Genomic DNA, 17,023 nt, shown 5'->3' on the forward strand with positions numbered 1-17,023 from the left:
TTGCTCACGAGCAAATAGACGAAGCACGGAAGACGTACCAGGAAAGAAATAGTGTGTTTGCGGTATACACCGTGAGTTGATTGAGTTGAAGTATCAGACCAACACGAAATTCATTGCGCCACGATATCCCTGTTATCGTTTCCTTGCGTAAGACGACTATTATAATATAGAGCAACGAAACTCACTAAGGTTTATTTTCACTCGTGTATTCTAGTTATCATAATAATAAGAGAACGTGTACCGACATGAAAATACAACTTAAACGTAATTAAAGAGCATTAACGCTCACAGTTAAATTGTCTTGTATGATTTTACGTATTTTTTTTATTTAAGTTCGTCAAACTGCGCGCAGACAAATTTTTCGTGAAAAATTCTACACAGTTCTAACAATAAGTTGAACGAAAATAATATCAAAATATTAAACCGAGATTCAGTTTAATAATAGTGCTGGCAAGCATCTAATGTGGCAATGATGCCAATAAGAAAACCTCTTCCATCTTTGAAAAACCTATAAAGTATTTGTTGCGAAAAATAACATCTCAGCCAGGGATCGAATCTACGACCTTCCGAGCGGGTGTCTTAATTATATTCGATTTTGTTAGTTTAATAAATTTTAGCGCAACTTAGCTAAGAAATCTTACGCGACTTCATTATCTCTTCGAAAATTACTGAACAAAGGGCGCTTGCATAATTGCATCGAGAAAACATTCTTATTATTATTTTCGTAATTTTAGCTTTTTTTTTTTACTTTGCTGAGAAACCGTCTATCATTCTAGACAGCTTCGAACGTTTTTCGCATTATTCCTATTTTAAGCAACCGGAACATTGATCCCGTTCCATTGTTCCCACTCATCGCCTGTCAGACGCACTCGGTTTCTCTTTGTGTGACAGTCTTTCTCTTTTCATTGGTCAATAATAATAAAAGTGTCCTGATGTTTTAGCACGCGCGGTTGGCGCAGAATCTGTCAGACGAAACGTTCTTCTGTGAATGGATTCGGATATATTTTCCGTTTTCACGATAGAAACGCAAAGACGAAAATGGGTCATTAGTCGATAAAGGAGAAGACATTAATCGCATGCGATGAGAGAAAACATCTTAACGACGTCATTCCGAATAATTCGTGCGATTTTCTTTCAACTTCCAATAAGAAGTAAAGTTCTATCAACATTTATAAATACAATATAAATTATCGCACGTGTCTAGTGCATCCATAATTTTCCAGCGAGATAAAATCAAAGAAAAAAAAAAACAGGTTTAAAAAACACGCAAAAAAAACCAATTGTGATAATGTTCTTAATTTCTCGGAAAATTAAATTCAGCAAAAAATTCAATCTTTATTCTTTCTGAGAAATACGGCAAAATACTGTGATAACCGACTTTATTTTTTTTTATAAATTACTTATTTATTAGAGTTTTTAAATATGAAAAAAATCTTGAAATGATTGCCATGCATAAAGAACAATAAAAGAAGACACTATCGTAAAGGATAACGCGGAAAAATATGGCAGGAAAAGAAACCAGGAAAAAAACACTTTTTTTTTATTTTCAAGAATGTTTCTGGGCTGTAATACCCTGGTCGCTTCTAACATTATATACATTCTGCTATAAGTATTCGCTTTTTTCTTTATTTTGAAATGCACATGAGTAATGGAAAATGTAATAATAAAACAACAGCAGAAACAAAAGAAGATAATAGCACGGAATTCGCAAGCAGAACGAGGTTATTCTGTTTGAATGGAATAAATTTTATAGCAACCCTTCTCGTGAGATTCGTCCCTCGTATATACTGCGTATCAGAGTTACGTGGATACTTCAGGAGAGCACCGATACCAGGAAATCCCTTGTTTCCCGAAGGATAACGGAAATGGCGAGGCAAAGAAAGGAGGATGGAAGTATGTATGGAGTTTTATTAAACGATGAGTAAAGGAAGAAAATACGAATGACCGGTTGTTTATCCGTAATTCACTGAAATATGAACGTAGTATAGAACTCATTGAATCGTTCCGATATATCGTTCTGGCTTTTAACGGATCACTTATTGTTTCGATTGGAAACGGGAGGAAGAGTATACTTCAATTTAATATTTTCATTTTTCCTTAATTGTGAGCTGTTTCTTGTTGTGTAATAATCCGTAAAAATAGATAATTATGTTAAACTGGATTGTTTAATTAACTCTGAAAGAAATTTGATAACAGAGTATAGAGAGACGATAAGAAAAATTTTAATCTTGCACCCTTTAAAAACAATTTATATGTAAAAGTGTAGGAAATGTGTAATTGAGAGAAAATGTGTAACAAAAGAACATCTAAAAAAATGGCAAATTTTCATTTTAATTTCATTTAAAATTCAATATCGGTTTAAACATCGAATTTGAGAAGTTAATTTATTTATTACTTGAAGCTCGCCTACGACGTCACGTTTCCCAGGATTATAAACGTTTCTTTTGAAAACCGTAACAAATGCTAATAAAAAACAGAATATATTCAAGAGAAATCGAGTGTGTATGGCGTAGTGTGTACGTGTGTCTGCGATTAATGTTTAAAAATGTGCTCGTTAAGTCACATTTAATAATTCAGCGCCAGTGCATATACATTATATCATGTTTGATATAGAAAAATTTTCGCGAAAAAGCTCTTTACAACTAATTTATGAGCAAATTCCTATCGCAGCGAAGCGGGACGAGAAACGCGTTTGAACATCGGCGCATTTATATGGAATAGATGTAGGAAATTGCCGTAGCGTCTCTAAATATTTAATCATGTTCGTGAGTTAGTTGCGTTTATGTTTCCTCGTCGATGCTACGATTAGAGGAAACTGTTTTTAGAAAACAGTTCCGCAGAAATTCTGGCACGATAGAAATGTGTAGATAAAATAGTAAAACGCGAGTTAGATTGATTTTTTCATTCAAAGTTTGGGACAAGCTCAAAACATCACTCAATAAATTCGAATTAGAATTTGAAACTATTGAGTGGTTAATGAAATTGATCTGTGATGTTTAAAATCCCGTGAAGAAGCTCTATCTCTCTCTTTCTAAGATCGATTCTGAAACTTGCAAAATATTTTATATCTTCTGATTAATCCTTATATTTTTACGTTACATCAAAAGATTTCGTATATAATTGTAAAATATGTACTGGCAATTTACCAAAACGAATGACGAACAGAGAACACGTGTGAATTTATCTTTACCACCGCGTTCGTCCGGAGATTCATTAGTGCAGTCGCGAGGCTTAAATGAAACAACGTAACATAGATTGTGTTTGCGTACTAGCTTACGCTTGTTTAATAAGCCGAATACGACAGAAATTTATTTTGACTGTACTGCCGCGAGCTATCTATTTCCTGATTTCCATCTCTTTGAGCAGATTAAAAAATTGAACGTTTCATTAACAAGTGGAACATGTGAAACTCGCTCTTTTTGTTCCCTCCCCTCTCTACTGGGTCTCTCCTTGAGATTTCTCGTTATTAACTAATGCTATCCTAGATTATACCCGCTGTCACAAACACCTTGTACCATTGTATTGCAGACCTCCCTTTGTATCGCGATTTTCCAGAGCTTGTCGGATAACAAAAGTCGTCGAACAAAGTACGTGTCGCGATATCGACATTCTGTAAGTAGGTGTGTGTCGGTTTCACAAAACGCATCGGTCAAGCGTGAATTCTATCTAACAAGTTATAATAACAATTATCGCTGAAAGCTTTGACACCTGGAACATTTTTTTTCACACCTATTTTAACTGTAATAACGCAACGTTTTCAACGTATAATGTAAAATTATTATGTTCCTTGATACTCTTCGCAGTCTTTAGTTGTGTATTTTTTGCATCTTTATCATTGGTTCCCTCAGATACATTAAAAAAAATAAAAAAAAAAATAAAAAAAATTTGAATAGAGATGCGCAAAAAATTCAAATATAAATCGAATTGAATTGGAGGTTCAAATACAAATTACGTATGTTGATAATTTTACAAAATTATATATTTAAAGTAACTTTATATCATATCAATACTTTTTTTATTTTATTCTACATAAAATTCGTTTTTGTTATCTAGATATATTAAAATTTAACCTAATAATAATTATGTTGATAATAAAAGTTATGTTTCAATGATTCGATATGTCGATTTAATTCAATTCAATTTGTAAAATTTCGTTACTTCGGTTCGATTCGCATTTGAACAAAGAAATGAAATTCGATTGGGCGTCAAATCTTGATTAGCACGTCTCCGATAATTGACCATTCGAAGTAACGTAGTAAGTCGCTAAAAATAGAGATGCAGTGCACCCTCCAATCTCCTAATTACCATTTTTCAAATAACGTAACCGAACAGAGCGACGGTTTTAATCAACGCGCGCTTAATGTAAGTCTAAATTATAGCCGATTTTATTCCCTATAAATTCCGCTACTTTGATAAAGATCGAACGAATGCGCGTGGCGGAGGGGAAAAAGCCACGATTGGGTCAAGTGTCAATTCGCCTGATGAAAAAAAAAAGAGTACGAGAGTAGGATAGGAGCGGACAGCCTGGGCCACGCTCGCCGATTGTTCAACTTACTCGCTGTCAATCCAATATCGTTGATGGGAATGGACACGATCGGGCTTGTCGATGAGACCGGACCTTTGATTTGAAGAACTTTAATCCGACGAGGGTCCACGCACGGCGGCGCGGCGCGGCGCGGCGTCCTCGAGCAGAACGTAATCTCGTTTACGGCGTATTACGATTCGATCGATGCCCGATTGTGCCCGTTGAAGGTAAACGTCGCTTTCAGCTGCCCCCGACCGTATGCCTCAATTAAAAGCGAGAGAGACCTTCTGGAATCCCGATTATAGCCCATTACAGAATAGCGCTTATCGGAGACTCCTGAGGATTCGCTTTGTCGACGCTATGACTGTATAGTATCGGCGTATTATGTGTAACGAGACATAGTTGTAATCCTCTTTATATCCTCTTTAAGCAAAATGCTCTTTTTTTTCTCGAGGCTGTTAGAGTCTGTAGTTTAAATGTAATGACAAAGCTCCATATGCTTATTACAAAGAAATTCAATAGTGCGTTTGGAGTATTGAAATATTTGAAATTATCAGGACTTCGGGATACGATCAAGTGGAAGATTAGATTCGATTAAAAGTTAATTAAATCCAAAGAGATTTTACTGATATTATTGTAAAGCTACGAAGTAAATTTAATTAAGGTTCTAAAGATCAAAGTGTTGAAAACAATCGCGTTAGGGGAAATAGCGGTGCTTCGTCAATTGATTACACAATGTGCAGATAATAGCAGCCACATCAGCTCGCAAGACTGTCGCTTTGCGTCGCGGATACGTGACATTTTTGTTTACTTTCATGATGTAACTGCTATTATCTGCATATTATGTAATCAATTGATGAAGCACCGCTGTTCCACCTAACGCGACTATTTTCGTAAACCTTTCGACATTTATTTTATAAGTTTCTCATTTATTTGACACTGAGGATGGCTCAAAACTAGGGTTCAAACGTTTGTAAATACGGAGTAGCGAAGTTGCATACGCACGATCCACCATCCAGTTGGCTCTTACAGACATTTTTCATTTCAATAAAATATTGAGTTTTTGGATGGATTTTTTAATCTCGCTTACACACATTTCTGGAACTACTGCTGTTGAAAGATTAAAAATTGCACAGTGGAATCGTTTGAAAATTTAGGAAAGAGATTCCGAAAATACTATCCGCTCGAGGGAATGCCAATCCGATTTTATCAAACTCGGTGTACGACGCGACCGGGGGATAGTCCCAAACTGCACGTTACAAAGCGTTTCCTAGCAATTCCGTGACGATACGATCGACATTTCCGATTCCCTTCGAAAGTCAGCGGAAAAATGCAACCTTTTGTCTGCTGAGCAAATAAAATGAAACGGAATGAAATAGGATCGCGTTAAATTGTGATAGTTGCTGTAACCTTGCTGGACCTCGCGAACGTGAGAAAGAAGTCGCTTTCTCCGCTCTTTTCCAAGGCAGGATAATGACGCCTCCTACGAAAACATCTCTGCAATATTTCAGGTGACCCTTGTCATCGTCAGGCCGTGTCGTCGTCAACCACTTTTACGGCTCGTCCCAAATTTTGACGGAAATTAACAGGCAACGAGCGCCGATCTCCTACGTCAGTAACTTGGTGAACTAATTATGTCGATGCAGAATTCTCGCGGGCTTGAATCGAGCGTCCTCCGCGAAGATTTTCGTAGCGCAACTAAATTTATTTCCCATCGAAATGGTCTCATTTCGAGGAAGAAGGTACCTTTCAGAGAAAGAAGAATTTATATATATTGTATTGGGTCAGTTATTTATGGAAGCTTCTTAATTCTGGGTCATTTGCAAAATTTATGATAACTAATTTAACTTTCTTAGGCGCCAAAGATGGCGAGCAATTTTCTTCTAAAATATCCCATTTTCCCCAATTCCATTATATCCCATTTTTTTTCCATTATGAGATAAAAATAGGGCAGGCTTCGTTATTGTTACAAAGCAGTATTTTGTTTAATTAATTTTCGTTAGTCTTAAATTTTCGTTAAAAATTTAATTTTTCTATAATAATTGTAAATCTTACTGTAAAAATTAAATTCAGTTCAAGTTTGAAAAAATAATTACTAATTAGTTAAGGAACAGTTGTTTCGTTTCAAATAAATAGATAAACATACAATTTTTTTTTTCGTTAATTATCGGGAAAAAATAAATTTGCTTATATGCCGCATATCTTTTTGTCTCTTTTACGATAGTAAAAATAAGGAATTATAATCCAATTATAATGCACTTCCAGTTTCCTTCGCTACTGTCATTTTAACGGTAAACGAAATAATAACACATTACATTAAGTTAAGAGTTAAACGACCTCAATTATACAGTTCATGCATTCGCATTCAATTCGCGCGTCACAGCTTTGTATGATCAAAATGCAAGAGGAGGAGAAAGAAAAGGGGGAGGGAGAGGAAGAGGGGGAAGAGGTCTGCAGAAGGAAGATTATCCCTCAGTTCGATGCACGAGCGATGACACGGACGCCACTCGGTTTACGATCCATCGATAGGCTTCCTCTGTGCAAAGGAACGTCAGTGAAAACGGGCGTGAAGGGGGTATAAGGATCAACGGGTACATCTACCCTCTCAGGGTTGCGTCTGACGTTGATGACGGCCTTGAAGAGCCTAAACGCTCAGCTAATCACGTAATTGCGCGTGACAGAGGCGAAACGTGCCGTGCCCCAACTTTGGACAATGTATGTGCCATCATTTTCTTACAAAATTTCAGCGGGGTACCATCTTCGACGCGCTAAGGACGTCCTCGAGAGACTAACCTGATCTCCGGCGAAATCACAAGAACGTTATGCTTTGTAATGGAGACATCGCTTATTGTAGTGCGGAAACTCCAGCTACAATAATTCTACGATACTTGTGTCAACGGCTTTAGCTGCATGAATTTCGGTTGTATAATTGTTGAAATCTATACAAGTTACCCCTAAAACCTCAGCGAGAGAACGAGAGAGCGAGAGAGAAAGAGAATTCTTTTACAAAATTTCCATTTTTATCCGTTTGAATATTCCTTTTGTCGCAAAATGAAATATATTTTATATTCCGCTCTAAATTAATTAAATCAAATTAAGCTTCGCTCAGTTACAAAATATTATGAGGGAATTAAAAATTATGAAATTTATGAAAAAATGTGAGGTTCAACTAAATTGTTAAAGGAACAAAATTGACTAAAAAATCATGACCGAATTTACGGATAAAGCTTTTTAAAAACGTAAAAAATGTGTAACCTTGAAGTAGTAAAACAAGTATTAAATTGCATTAAATAATTACCCAAATAACTTTCACGTAAATTTTACGTTGTATTTACATAAATTTTTATAAAATAATCTTGGATTACGTACTATACGTACTGCTCTTTTTTTTATGAAAAAAGCAAAGCTTGATTTAAAAGATGTACAAAATGTTCTGTCATGTTTCTTATAAATATTTTGTTTATAAATCTACATGAATAGCGAACAACTCTAATGTTAACGAAAATGCATAACGCAGATAAAAGTGAATAAATAAATAAATGAATATATTTTTATGATGTCAAATATATTTTTTGTCATTAATCTTGTGACACGTACGATGGACGTAATATAAGTCTATGTTTTATATGTACAATCTGTTTGATTGCCGCGAAACATTAATCAGCCGGCGAGAGTGTCAGTTTATTCAATTTCAATGACATTGGGGGTATCATTTATCAAGGCAGTTACCTTAATCTAATTGAGCTATCTAATTGGCTCAAAGGATTTGTTAATCCTGAGAATTGTGATCCATGATATCATTTCTGCCACATTTTATATTTATGGAAAGTTTAACAGCTAATGTAGCAAATCGTGCTACCCAACTGATATATAATGGAATAAGTAAAAAGGAATAAATATATTGCAATAATTATAAACTTTACTTTGAGCGCTAGAAAACTATATTGAAATAAAGCCGCTTTGAAAATTATCTTAATGCAAAGTTCGATTATAAATTCCTTAGTTAAATATTCATTGCGAAACTTGTAAATTCGCGAACTGTAAATTTCCTAAATGTGCACATTCGCAAGTTTCTGAACCTGAAGCGAAAGAGAGAAAGAATTGGCAGAGGTTGAAACATTTTTTGGCGAAACTAGCGCAACTCGAGTGAAAAAAATTTCATCAAAGTTTTAGCAATACATACATCACGTTCTCGTTTAACGCGCAAAAAGATACGATCGTTGATCGTCCAGCGTCGTATACGTTCGCTCGACGTTTTTCTGCAACGAACCATTCCCAGCAAGTCGTAAAACCTTGCACCGTTAACGATAGTTACGTACCTTATGAACATGTATATACCCGTGGGCTCCAGTGCCCTGGAGACCGCTTTCCAGCTGGCGATAACCGTAAATTTTTGCCTAGCCGTGAGCGGAAGTCGGGGATCCGTGGCGGCCGGCGGCGGCGGCGGCGACGAGCCATCGTTTCCGGCTTGATTTCGCGATTTCGAGGAGGCCAGTTTGCTAAGTTCGCAGCCCATGTTGCGGCGAGCCTAGTCCCGGGCGCGACCCCCCGAGTCGCGGAAGACACTAACCGAGGCGACCCACAACGGGGGACGATCACCACCTCGCGCCACGAAACCCGCAGATCGCGCGGCAGCACCCCGCGTTCGGTTTCGATATCGTTTCCGCTCCCTGCCACTTCCGTCGTAGTTCCCGCCGCATCGACGAGAACGAGAGATTGCACTACACTATGAGAACGAAGGTATACCTATATACCGACGAGTCGTTGGGGATCGATGATAATACGAAGACTGAACCCTGCTTTCTCTCGAATCGTGAAACGGCAGTAAAAATACGCTCCGGACAAACAGCGTTATTCCGATAACTCCACGTCTCCTCTGCGAGAGAGAGATCTGCGAGAGAGAGAGCCTTACGTTGTACTCCGTTGAACACAGTGCACGTGGTCGAATTTTAAGAAATCTGCGACTCAGTCGCTAGAGTCTTTGTCAAACGCGCGTCGATGTGACCGCTAAGTACGGGCGATCAGAGGCGACTTATCGCTCACGCGAACACGTTGCGGCCGATACGATCGGCGGGATGCGATTAGCGTCCATGTATCTCCTCTTCGATGTGCCACACGATCACGAGAACACGTGCGTTTTAAAGCGAATCGGCCGTTTCGAAGCTGCTCACCCGCGAACGAACGTTCGCCATTGTTGACAGCGCCAAGATAAGGAAGATAAGCTTCATGAAAGTGTCTCTTCTTCTTCTCGCAAACCTCGTCACGGATCGTCGTCCGACGTACGCGTGGCTTGGGCATATATTTATCGTTTCTCACAGCCGAGACGCGATGATTCATTAGTCCATCTCTTCCTCCTGTTCATTTCCGATGCGAACGCGCTTCTCTTCGCGCGGTTATCCTTCACTTAAGTCCCGCGTATTCCTGCTGCTCCTTTTGGCCTCGCCAAGTTTTCCGCTCGGTGAGTTCATTTATCTAGCCTCTCCTCGCCCACTTTTCCTTCGACATCAATCTCACCTCTGCCAAATATCTTCCTTCTTTTTCCCCTTTTCACCCAAGGTTTCTACACTTTACCGCTTCCGGTCCTAAATCTTCCACTATCGATTTTTCCTCACCTTTAACGCTAGTATACATACGCGAGTCCGCGTTTTATTTATCTTCACCGGGGATACCTATGTAATTGTCTTCCTCCAGCAATTTTGTCCAATTTTCTTTAAACGTCTCTGCTTCTTCTTTCTCTTACAACTCTGCGTTTTCTTCAGCGTGAAAGATAGCCTCGTTTCCTCGTTTTACCAGTATCTATCTGTTTGCTGCCGAGTTTACTCAGTTTTTTTTTGCTCCATATTATCAAATTTCCATCTCACATTTTATTCAACCGCGTTTGCCCTCCTCGTCGACTCTTTATCCCCTTTACTCGTCCTTCTTTCTACTTTCTCCCGTCCTTCCCCGAAGACCCGTATATATTCATTAAGCGTACAAATGATGTCCTTACATTGTTTCACGACAATAATTCCAGTTTTCCCTTCTTCAGAATCTCGTTAGGCTCGTCGTTAACTTCTCGCAAAGTTTAATACGACATATCTTCATGTAACTGTCATTTTTATACCGCTTGTCTCTTCAATTATTCGAGACTTTCATCAAGAACCCGTACAATTCACTTCACTTGCTTCACAAAGTTCGCGAAGATGCAAATAGTCACGGTCCCTTAAACATCTTCAGACCTTCTCGATCTCCGGAACGTTAGCTGCAAGCATACACGGTCGTGATGGCATTTCTCATATTTATCGAACGGAACAATTGATCGATCTCATTTACGGCGAACACTGGCGCGACGACGAGTGACAGATCGAGAGGAAATCGAAGGCGCGCGAGACGATCTAGGATGGCGCGGTGAGTTCGACACTCGACATATGAAGTGGCAAATGAAGTTCTCGGACCATCGCTTCGTTGGCACGGACGAACGTGCTGGGTAATAAGAATGATCTTGTATTGGAAAGAACGTGATACCTATTCGCGTTTCGAACTGTGCGGATTTACGCTTCAGTGCTGTATCCGTATCGATATCAATAAATTTGAAATATAGAAATATTTTTCTTGTATGACAAAAATTTTATTGCAATAAAAACTTTTAAAAATAAAAAAAATAAATTTTTTAAAAATATTTATATAATTTATAATTTTGCTCCATTTTATCTATAATTTCCGTTTGCTCGTGCGTATTTTCTTTAAGAGTACTTAACAGAAAGTTGCGATGTTTTTTGTGAAAAATGTCCATTGTGTCAGTATAAATGGAATCGTACAATTTCGTAATTTTATTTGTCACTACTTAGCGATTAAATAAAATCGATTCAAAGATTTGTAATTTTCAAAGAAGAACGAAGTAACGTCTCTTTAATCAAGAAAGAAGAACGACTGCTTTTAAGAAGTTCAAACAAACTTTAATCGTAAAAATAACACCGGACGCGCACACGCATACATTCACGCTGCCATCTCACTTTCAAGACGTCTTCTATATCAGTTCGGTCATCATGAAAGCTTCCAAAGTTTCGTCGTCAATGCTACGACAATGTCGAACGGCGTGGCACTTCAATTAGCGTAATGGCGGTATCAAACTGAATCAGCTGCGGAGCAATGGGATAAAAGAGAAATCTTTGCCGACAAATCTCACGGAGTTGGACGTGAAACGCCTTCGAGCGGAAGAAACGAAAGTATCGAGAGGTGGCGAGGCGGAATCGCGGTGACATTGATGGAGGAGTTTTGGGGGCACCGGAGGGTGGCGACCAAACTCATCTGCGTCATTGTTCTCCGTTCGACGACGAAATTTGGGGAAGCGTGTCAAAGGAACGTGCAAGGCGAGCGATAGTAGCGACGATGAACAATGCGACAGAGCGACGATAGTAGATAAGTAGATGAAAGCGTTATAAGGCAGCCGGGCGTAACCGGAAAGGAGAGACTTCGCCATACGCCGCCAGTCCCATTGGGACTGCATACTGTAACTTTACGTTTGAGTTGTCCGTCCCCGTGAAACGTCGAGAGTATCTCGGCGTTGATAAGTATCGCCGGTGGAAGTTGAGCGGAGGTATGTAAGAAGCGCGCAATGGGTATAACACGGATAACTTAAATGGCTTTCGAAGTTTCCGATGCAAAAAGTGTAAGTAGCGTCTCGCCAAAGCGAAAGTTCATCGCGGCAGCGATATGATGCCAGTAAGTGTCGGCCCTTATTGCCCGACTTTTACAATCGTATGCCAGTTAAAAGTACGTACTGTCTAGCACGTTCGCGTGTAACATCGATTTTGATTTTATAGGAAAGAAGAGTTGTTCATTACTTATTCGATTGTTAAAGCATAAATGTATGTATCTGTTTTTTTGCATCTTTGTACACGAGATATAGTAATAATCAATAAACACATTTTTTTATTTCTGTTTGCTGGATTATCATATGCATGTGCAATTTTTGTAAAATAAATATTTCTTTAAACTGATAAATCTACGTATACGCTTTTATAATCTAAAAATATTTGTACGTTTATATTATACGAAGATTTATTTAATACCAATCGGCGTCAAATTTGATCTAATAATCTAATTCAAAATTAATTCTTTGAGCTGATGAATATACAAAATATCTTGGTCAAAATTATAAGGCACTTATACCTTTTTCATTTATCTAAAATATTTTTATCTGTATCATTTCATATTGAATACTTATACATTATACATAAATTCAAACAAAGAACTTGAAACAAAGAACAATTCACATTTTAGTTTCTGTTTTAAATCCTTCCAGTTAAAAAATACAAAGTGCTTTATAATTTTGGCCAAAGCTGTACGTACATATATATATATTTTTATAATCTAAAAATATTTGTCCGTTTATATTCTGCGAAGAAGTGCTTAATACCAGTCGGCGTCAAATTTGATCTAATTATGTCAGCCCAAGTAACAGCGATATTACGACAATACAAGGGTTGGTATATGAAGTCCGAGTCTACCACATCATCAATATGGGATAAGTATCAGGCAGCTATATTTAGCGACAGACGTGTGGTGGAAGTACGGATTTTAGTACGTGTATTGAAAAAACCTCAGAATGACCGAATAAAATCGACGTGCGGCACTCGATCTATTAACGATGTTATGCGACGTGATTTCTTTGCGAGAAACGGTAGAGTGCAATGAAGAGAGCGACAACGTTTAGCACGATAAGCGTTATCGCCGGAGTTTAGAATCGATGTATCACGGTGAGAACGAGACCCGGGGGAATCATAACGGCGGACAAATCAAATCGTTGCAAATCTGAAATTGACCCAATTACGCCACGACAATGTTTTGTCGCGAGCATTTTGCAACGTGGAAAATACCTTTGTGGAAACTCGAAAGCCCTCGAATAATTTCATTATATTAATAAAACTTCACCGTATGCTTATCCACCTGATTTATTTTTCATTAAACTTTGGATATCAAGCGGCGAATAAATTAGATGTTCCGTCTTAAAGATGATAAACGCGTGAATTTGCGGCAACATTACATTTAAATATCTGGTTCACTAGAGTTCCGACCTTTCCTTTATCTACGGGCTCCTCCTCGATAAGGAGAGAATCGATTTTTCCTCGGTGCTTCTTTTTCCGCAAAGTGAAAGTTTGGTGTCACAATTGACTTTTCCTCAATTTCTATTTACACATATAAATGCATCGTTATAAATTATATCGTAAAAGTTTTAATAATTTGTTGATTAAAATTTATCAATTTTTTTTATGTTTCTTAAAATGAAGATATCGAATTAGACAAAAAATTTAATAATATATAGACAAAAAAAGAATTACAGAAAAAATGTTGCACAAATAATATTTATTGTATTTCCGTGCCGCGTTATATTAATGCGAAACATTTATAATATAATAATACCGCATCCGTATGTTTCTAAATCAAATTATGTGATTTACACAAACAGACCGCAACCGTCGTGTATAAACGTGATTGCTATTATCAAGTAAACATCCAACGTTGAAATTACTCGCAATACGAAAAAAGCGGCGTATCGCGCGCGTACGATTTCGCAAATGCTGCCTCGTTCGACTAACACCAGCGGTGAGAAATAGCGGTCGATTCCATCCAGCCTTGAACGCATTTATACCGCGGAATCAAGAGAAGAACAAACAAACGCGCTACCACTATTGGAAGATAAACAGCTTATAACGGGGCGAAATCCACTTCGCCCACGAATATCTCCGCGAATTCCCGTCACGCGTCCCACACAGGCAGAATGCGATGACGACGACGACGACAACGACGACGATGACGATGACGATGACGACGATGACACGCTAGCACGTTGTCGCGATATATCACTGATGAACTCGCGTCTCTATCAATTCCGTTGCGGTGGACATCGTTATCTATATTTCGGCATTTCCACGTTCGATCACGCGCCAAGGCGACGAGACACGGATTTGTGGCGGAGTAGCCGAAGAAGCGAGAAGAGAGACGTGAGAGACGTGAGAGACGTTCTCCGCTAGACTCTCGCAAATTTCGCCTAAATTTAATCGCAAAATTATAAGACGACTGCTTCCCACCGACTGCTTCTCGCCGAGCGAGCATCGAGCGGCGGATCGAGTGATGGTCTCCCTCGTCTTCGCTCCTTCCGCTCCTTCTGCTCCACTCGCGTGTCGCCTCGCGCGCGCGCGATCGATTCGCGCGTATGTCATCCGCGTTACTTCCTCGCGCGATCCACGTATCACGTAACCACCGTAACCGCTCGCGGTACCGGAAATCTCTCTCTCTCTCTCTCTCTCAAGACGTCTCCTTCCCCCGTCCCTTCCGTTCCGCCGTCGAGACGCCCTTATTCGCTTCACGTTCGTCGCCGCGCGTCCTCGATCGTCTCGCTCGATCGTTCGCCTCGGTACCTCCTCATCGTTGTCGCTCGATGGAAGCCCGCCGCGTTGTCGCGCGGAGAGAGAAACGACGCGCTTCTCTCGCGAAGCGCATCGGCGGCGCGCGCTTTTCTATCTTTAGAACGTCCCCGGAGCTCCCCGGTCGGATACTTGGCGCGGTGCTTCGGCGTCGGCCGTGTTGCCTACTGCCCAGGCGAGCCGAGACTGAGCCTTCCATAACAAGCGCTCCCGCGAATGACGCGCAGGCGCGCTCCTCCGCTTCCGTTCTTCTCCTCTCTTGTCACTCCTCTCTCGCTCTCGGTTTCTATGCTCCACTTCTTTCTCTCCCTTCCCCCCCCCTCTCTTTCTCTCTCTTTCTCTCTCGTTCTTTTTCTCTCTTCATCGACAATTAATCAGCCACTTTCCACTTTTCCGTGCGCGATGTCGCAAGGCTTTGACTGCTTTTCAGCTACCAAACGCCGAGAGAGAGAGAGAGAGAGAGAGAGAGAGAGCTCATCTGTTCACTTCGAAAGTGAACGATGATCTTTCCCATTTGCAAATTAATGAATCCATAACAATTAGGGAATTACTTTTATGTACGTCTGTTTCTCTTAATAAATAAAATAGATTTTAATAATAAATGCAATATTTTAACTGATTGGCAATAGTTATGCAAGAAACGCGCAACCCACAAAATTTTAATTTTTAAGTTTGTTAAATTTTATAATTATTTAATTAATGTAATCATTGGGTAGTCTGTACATATGTTTTTCTACATCACACGAAAAGGATCCAATCCTAAGATGTACTTAAAAAATTAATAAAAAAAAAAATTTTTACCTAAATTTTTAAATCACATTAAATATTATTTGAATTTCTCTCGAAACGAATTTCACGTGGATTGATCGATTAGTCACGGATATCGTCAATTTTTAATTTGACCTATAAAATTGTGAGGAAAAGAGGAAAATGGTTTATTGTTTTACGGAATGTAATTTAAATAGCCAAGATAAGATATTAAGCAAACGCGTATTTCTTTGTGCAACTTTAGAACAACTATACACAACTATGAATCTATTTTCATAACAAAAGTATTCTGTGAAAACTCTTGATAGCCGGAAGCTTAAATTTTATTAGTTCGCGTACGCGGATCCAGCCCCGCGGCTCTGGGGCAAATATTATAAGAAATAGGAATATTCGCGGCATTTTAACTTATAACCTTCTTATTTACGGAGTCAGTGGCGAAAACGAGCCCGTGGATATCATTTTTGTGTGTACACACACACACAACAGAGCCTCGTACTCGCGGACTCATTAAACGTAAATTGTAGAAATTTCAATCCTTGCGTAAATGTAACATGAATTTTCATACGTGAAATGTAATTCCGCGCAAAACGCACCCCCCATAATCTTCAAAAAGAGTACTACGAGAAATATTTTGCTGCGGACCCATTTCGGAAAACGCATAACACGATATACCGCGTATACCGACCGTGACGTTCGGAATGGCGGGAATTAATCTCTTTTTGAAACAAAATATACAGCGATGAGCGCCGCGGGAGCTCGGCGAGCTTGAATAAACGCGGCCGCTTTTAAGCACACACTTCGTACTCGATTCAACAATTTTATTATCGCACCCGAGGTACTCACCGAGCTGTCTACTCGCGCGTATCTTCGCGGAATTCTATAAGTTTAATCCAGAGTCTTCTGACTTTCCTTCCTCTCCCTCCTCCTCCTCCCCCCGGTCACGTTCACCTGCGTTCTACGCGAATATCGATCAGTTTACGCGGTACGTGGCATTATCGCGTATACGCGCGTATGTACACGCTTGGGAGGCATTTTCACAGATGTGTCACGGGGGAGAGAAGGCGGTGCGCAAGTATTAAATGCATTAACGTGACGGTTACATTTTGATCGGACTAGTTTGGAATTATCAGCACTTCATGAACTTTACTTTACGCATGACAAGGTTGTCATGGAAGTTGTCGCAAGTTCCCAACACAGACTTGCCGTAATCGCTGACTGCTTTTCGGGATCAACATGCGGGACTGATATATACGTGAACGCGAGATGATATTGCGGCATAACTCTGCAGCTGATAATCTTATTTTTAATACCGCTAGATTCCTGT

At 39.3% G+C, this 17,023-nt stretch overlaps 1 protein-coding gene and 1 long non-coding RNA gene across 2 annotated transcripts in view; both read right to left on the bottom strand.

Annotated features, from left to right (window-relative positions):
- The window catches only part of LOC105208287 (neuroglobin), a 36,262-nt gene extending 26,844 nt beyond the window's left edge, over positions 1 to 9,418 (bottom strand). Inside the window, exon 1 of the mRNA XM_011178106.3 lies at positions 8,845 to 9,418. Within this exon, the coding sequence (XP_011176408.1) occupies positions 8,845 to 9,041 (197 nt within the window). The 5' untranslated portion in view covers positions 9,042 to 9,418. The remainder of the gene's footprint in view (positions 1 to 8,844) is intronic.
- A 651-nt stretch (positions 9,419 to 10,069) lies between these two features.
- LOC120356851 lies at positions 10,070 to 15,200 on the bottom strand. Its single transcript, XR_005575565.1, has 2 exons — positions 14,926 to 15,200; positions 10,070 to 10,766 (listed from the first exon to the last, which is right to left on the bottom strand). It is a non-coding gene; the product is annotated as an uncharacterized LOC120356851 (long non-coding RNA).
- Positions 15,201 to 17,023: the final 1,823 nt, after the last annotated feature.

This window comes from Solenopsis invicta, chromosome 9 (assembly GCF_016802725.1).
Source record: "Solenopsis invicta isolate M01_SB chromosome 9, UNIL_Sinv_3.0, whole genome shotgun sequence".
NCBI lineage: Eukaryota > Metazoa > Arthropoda > Insecta > Hymenoptera > Formicidae > Solenopsis > Solenopsis invicta.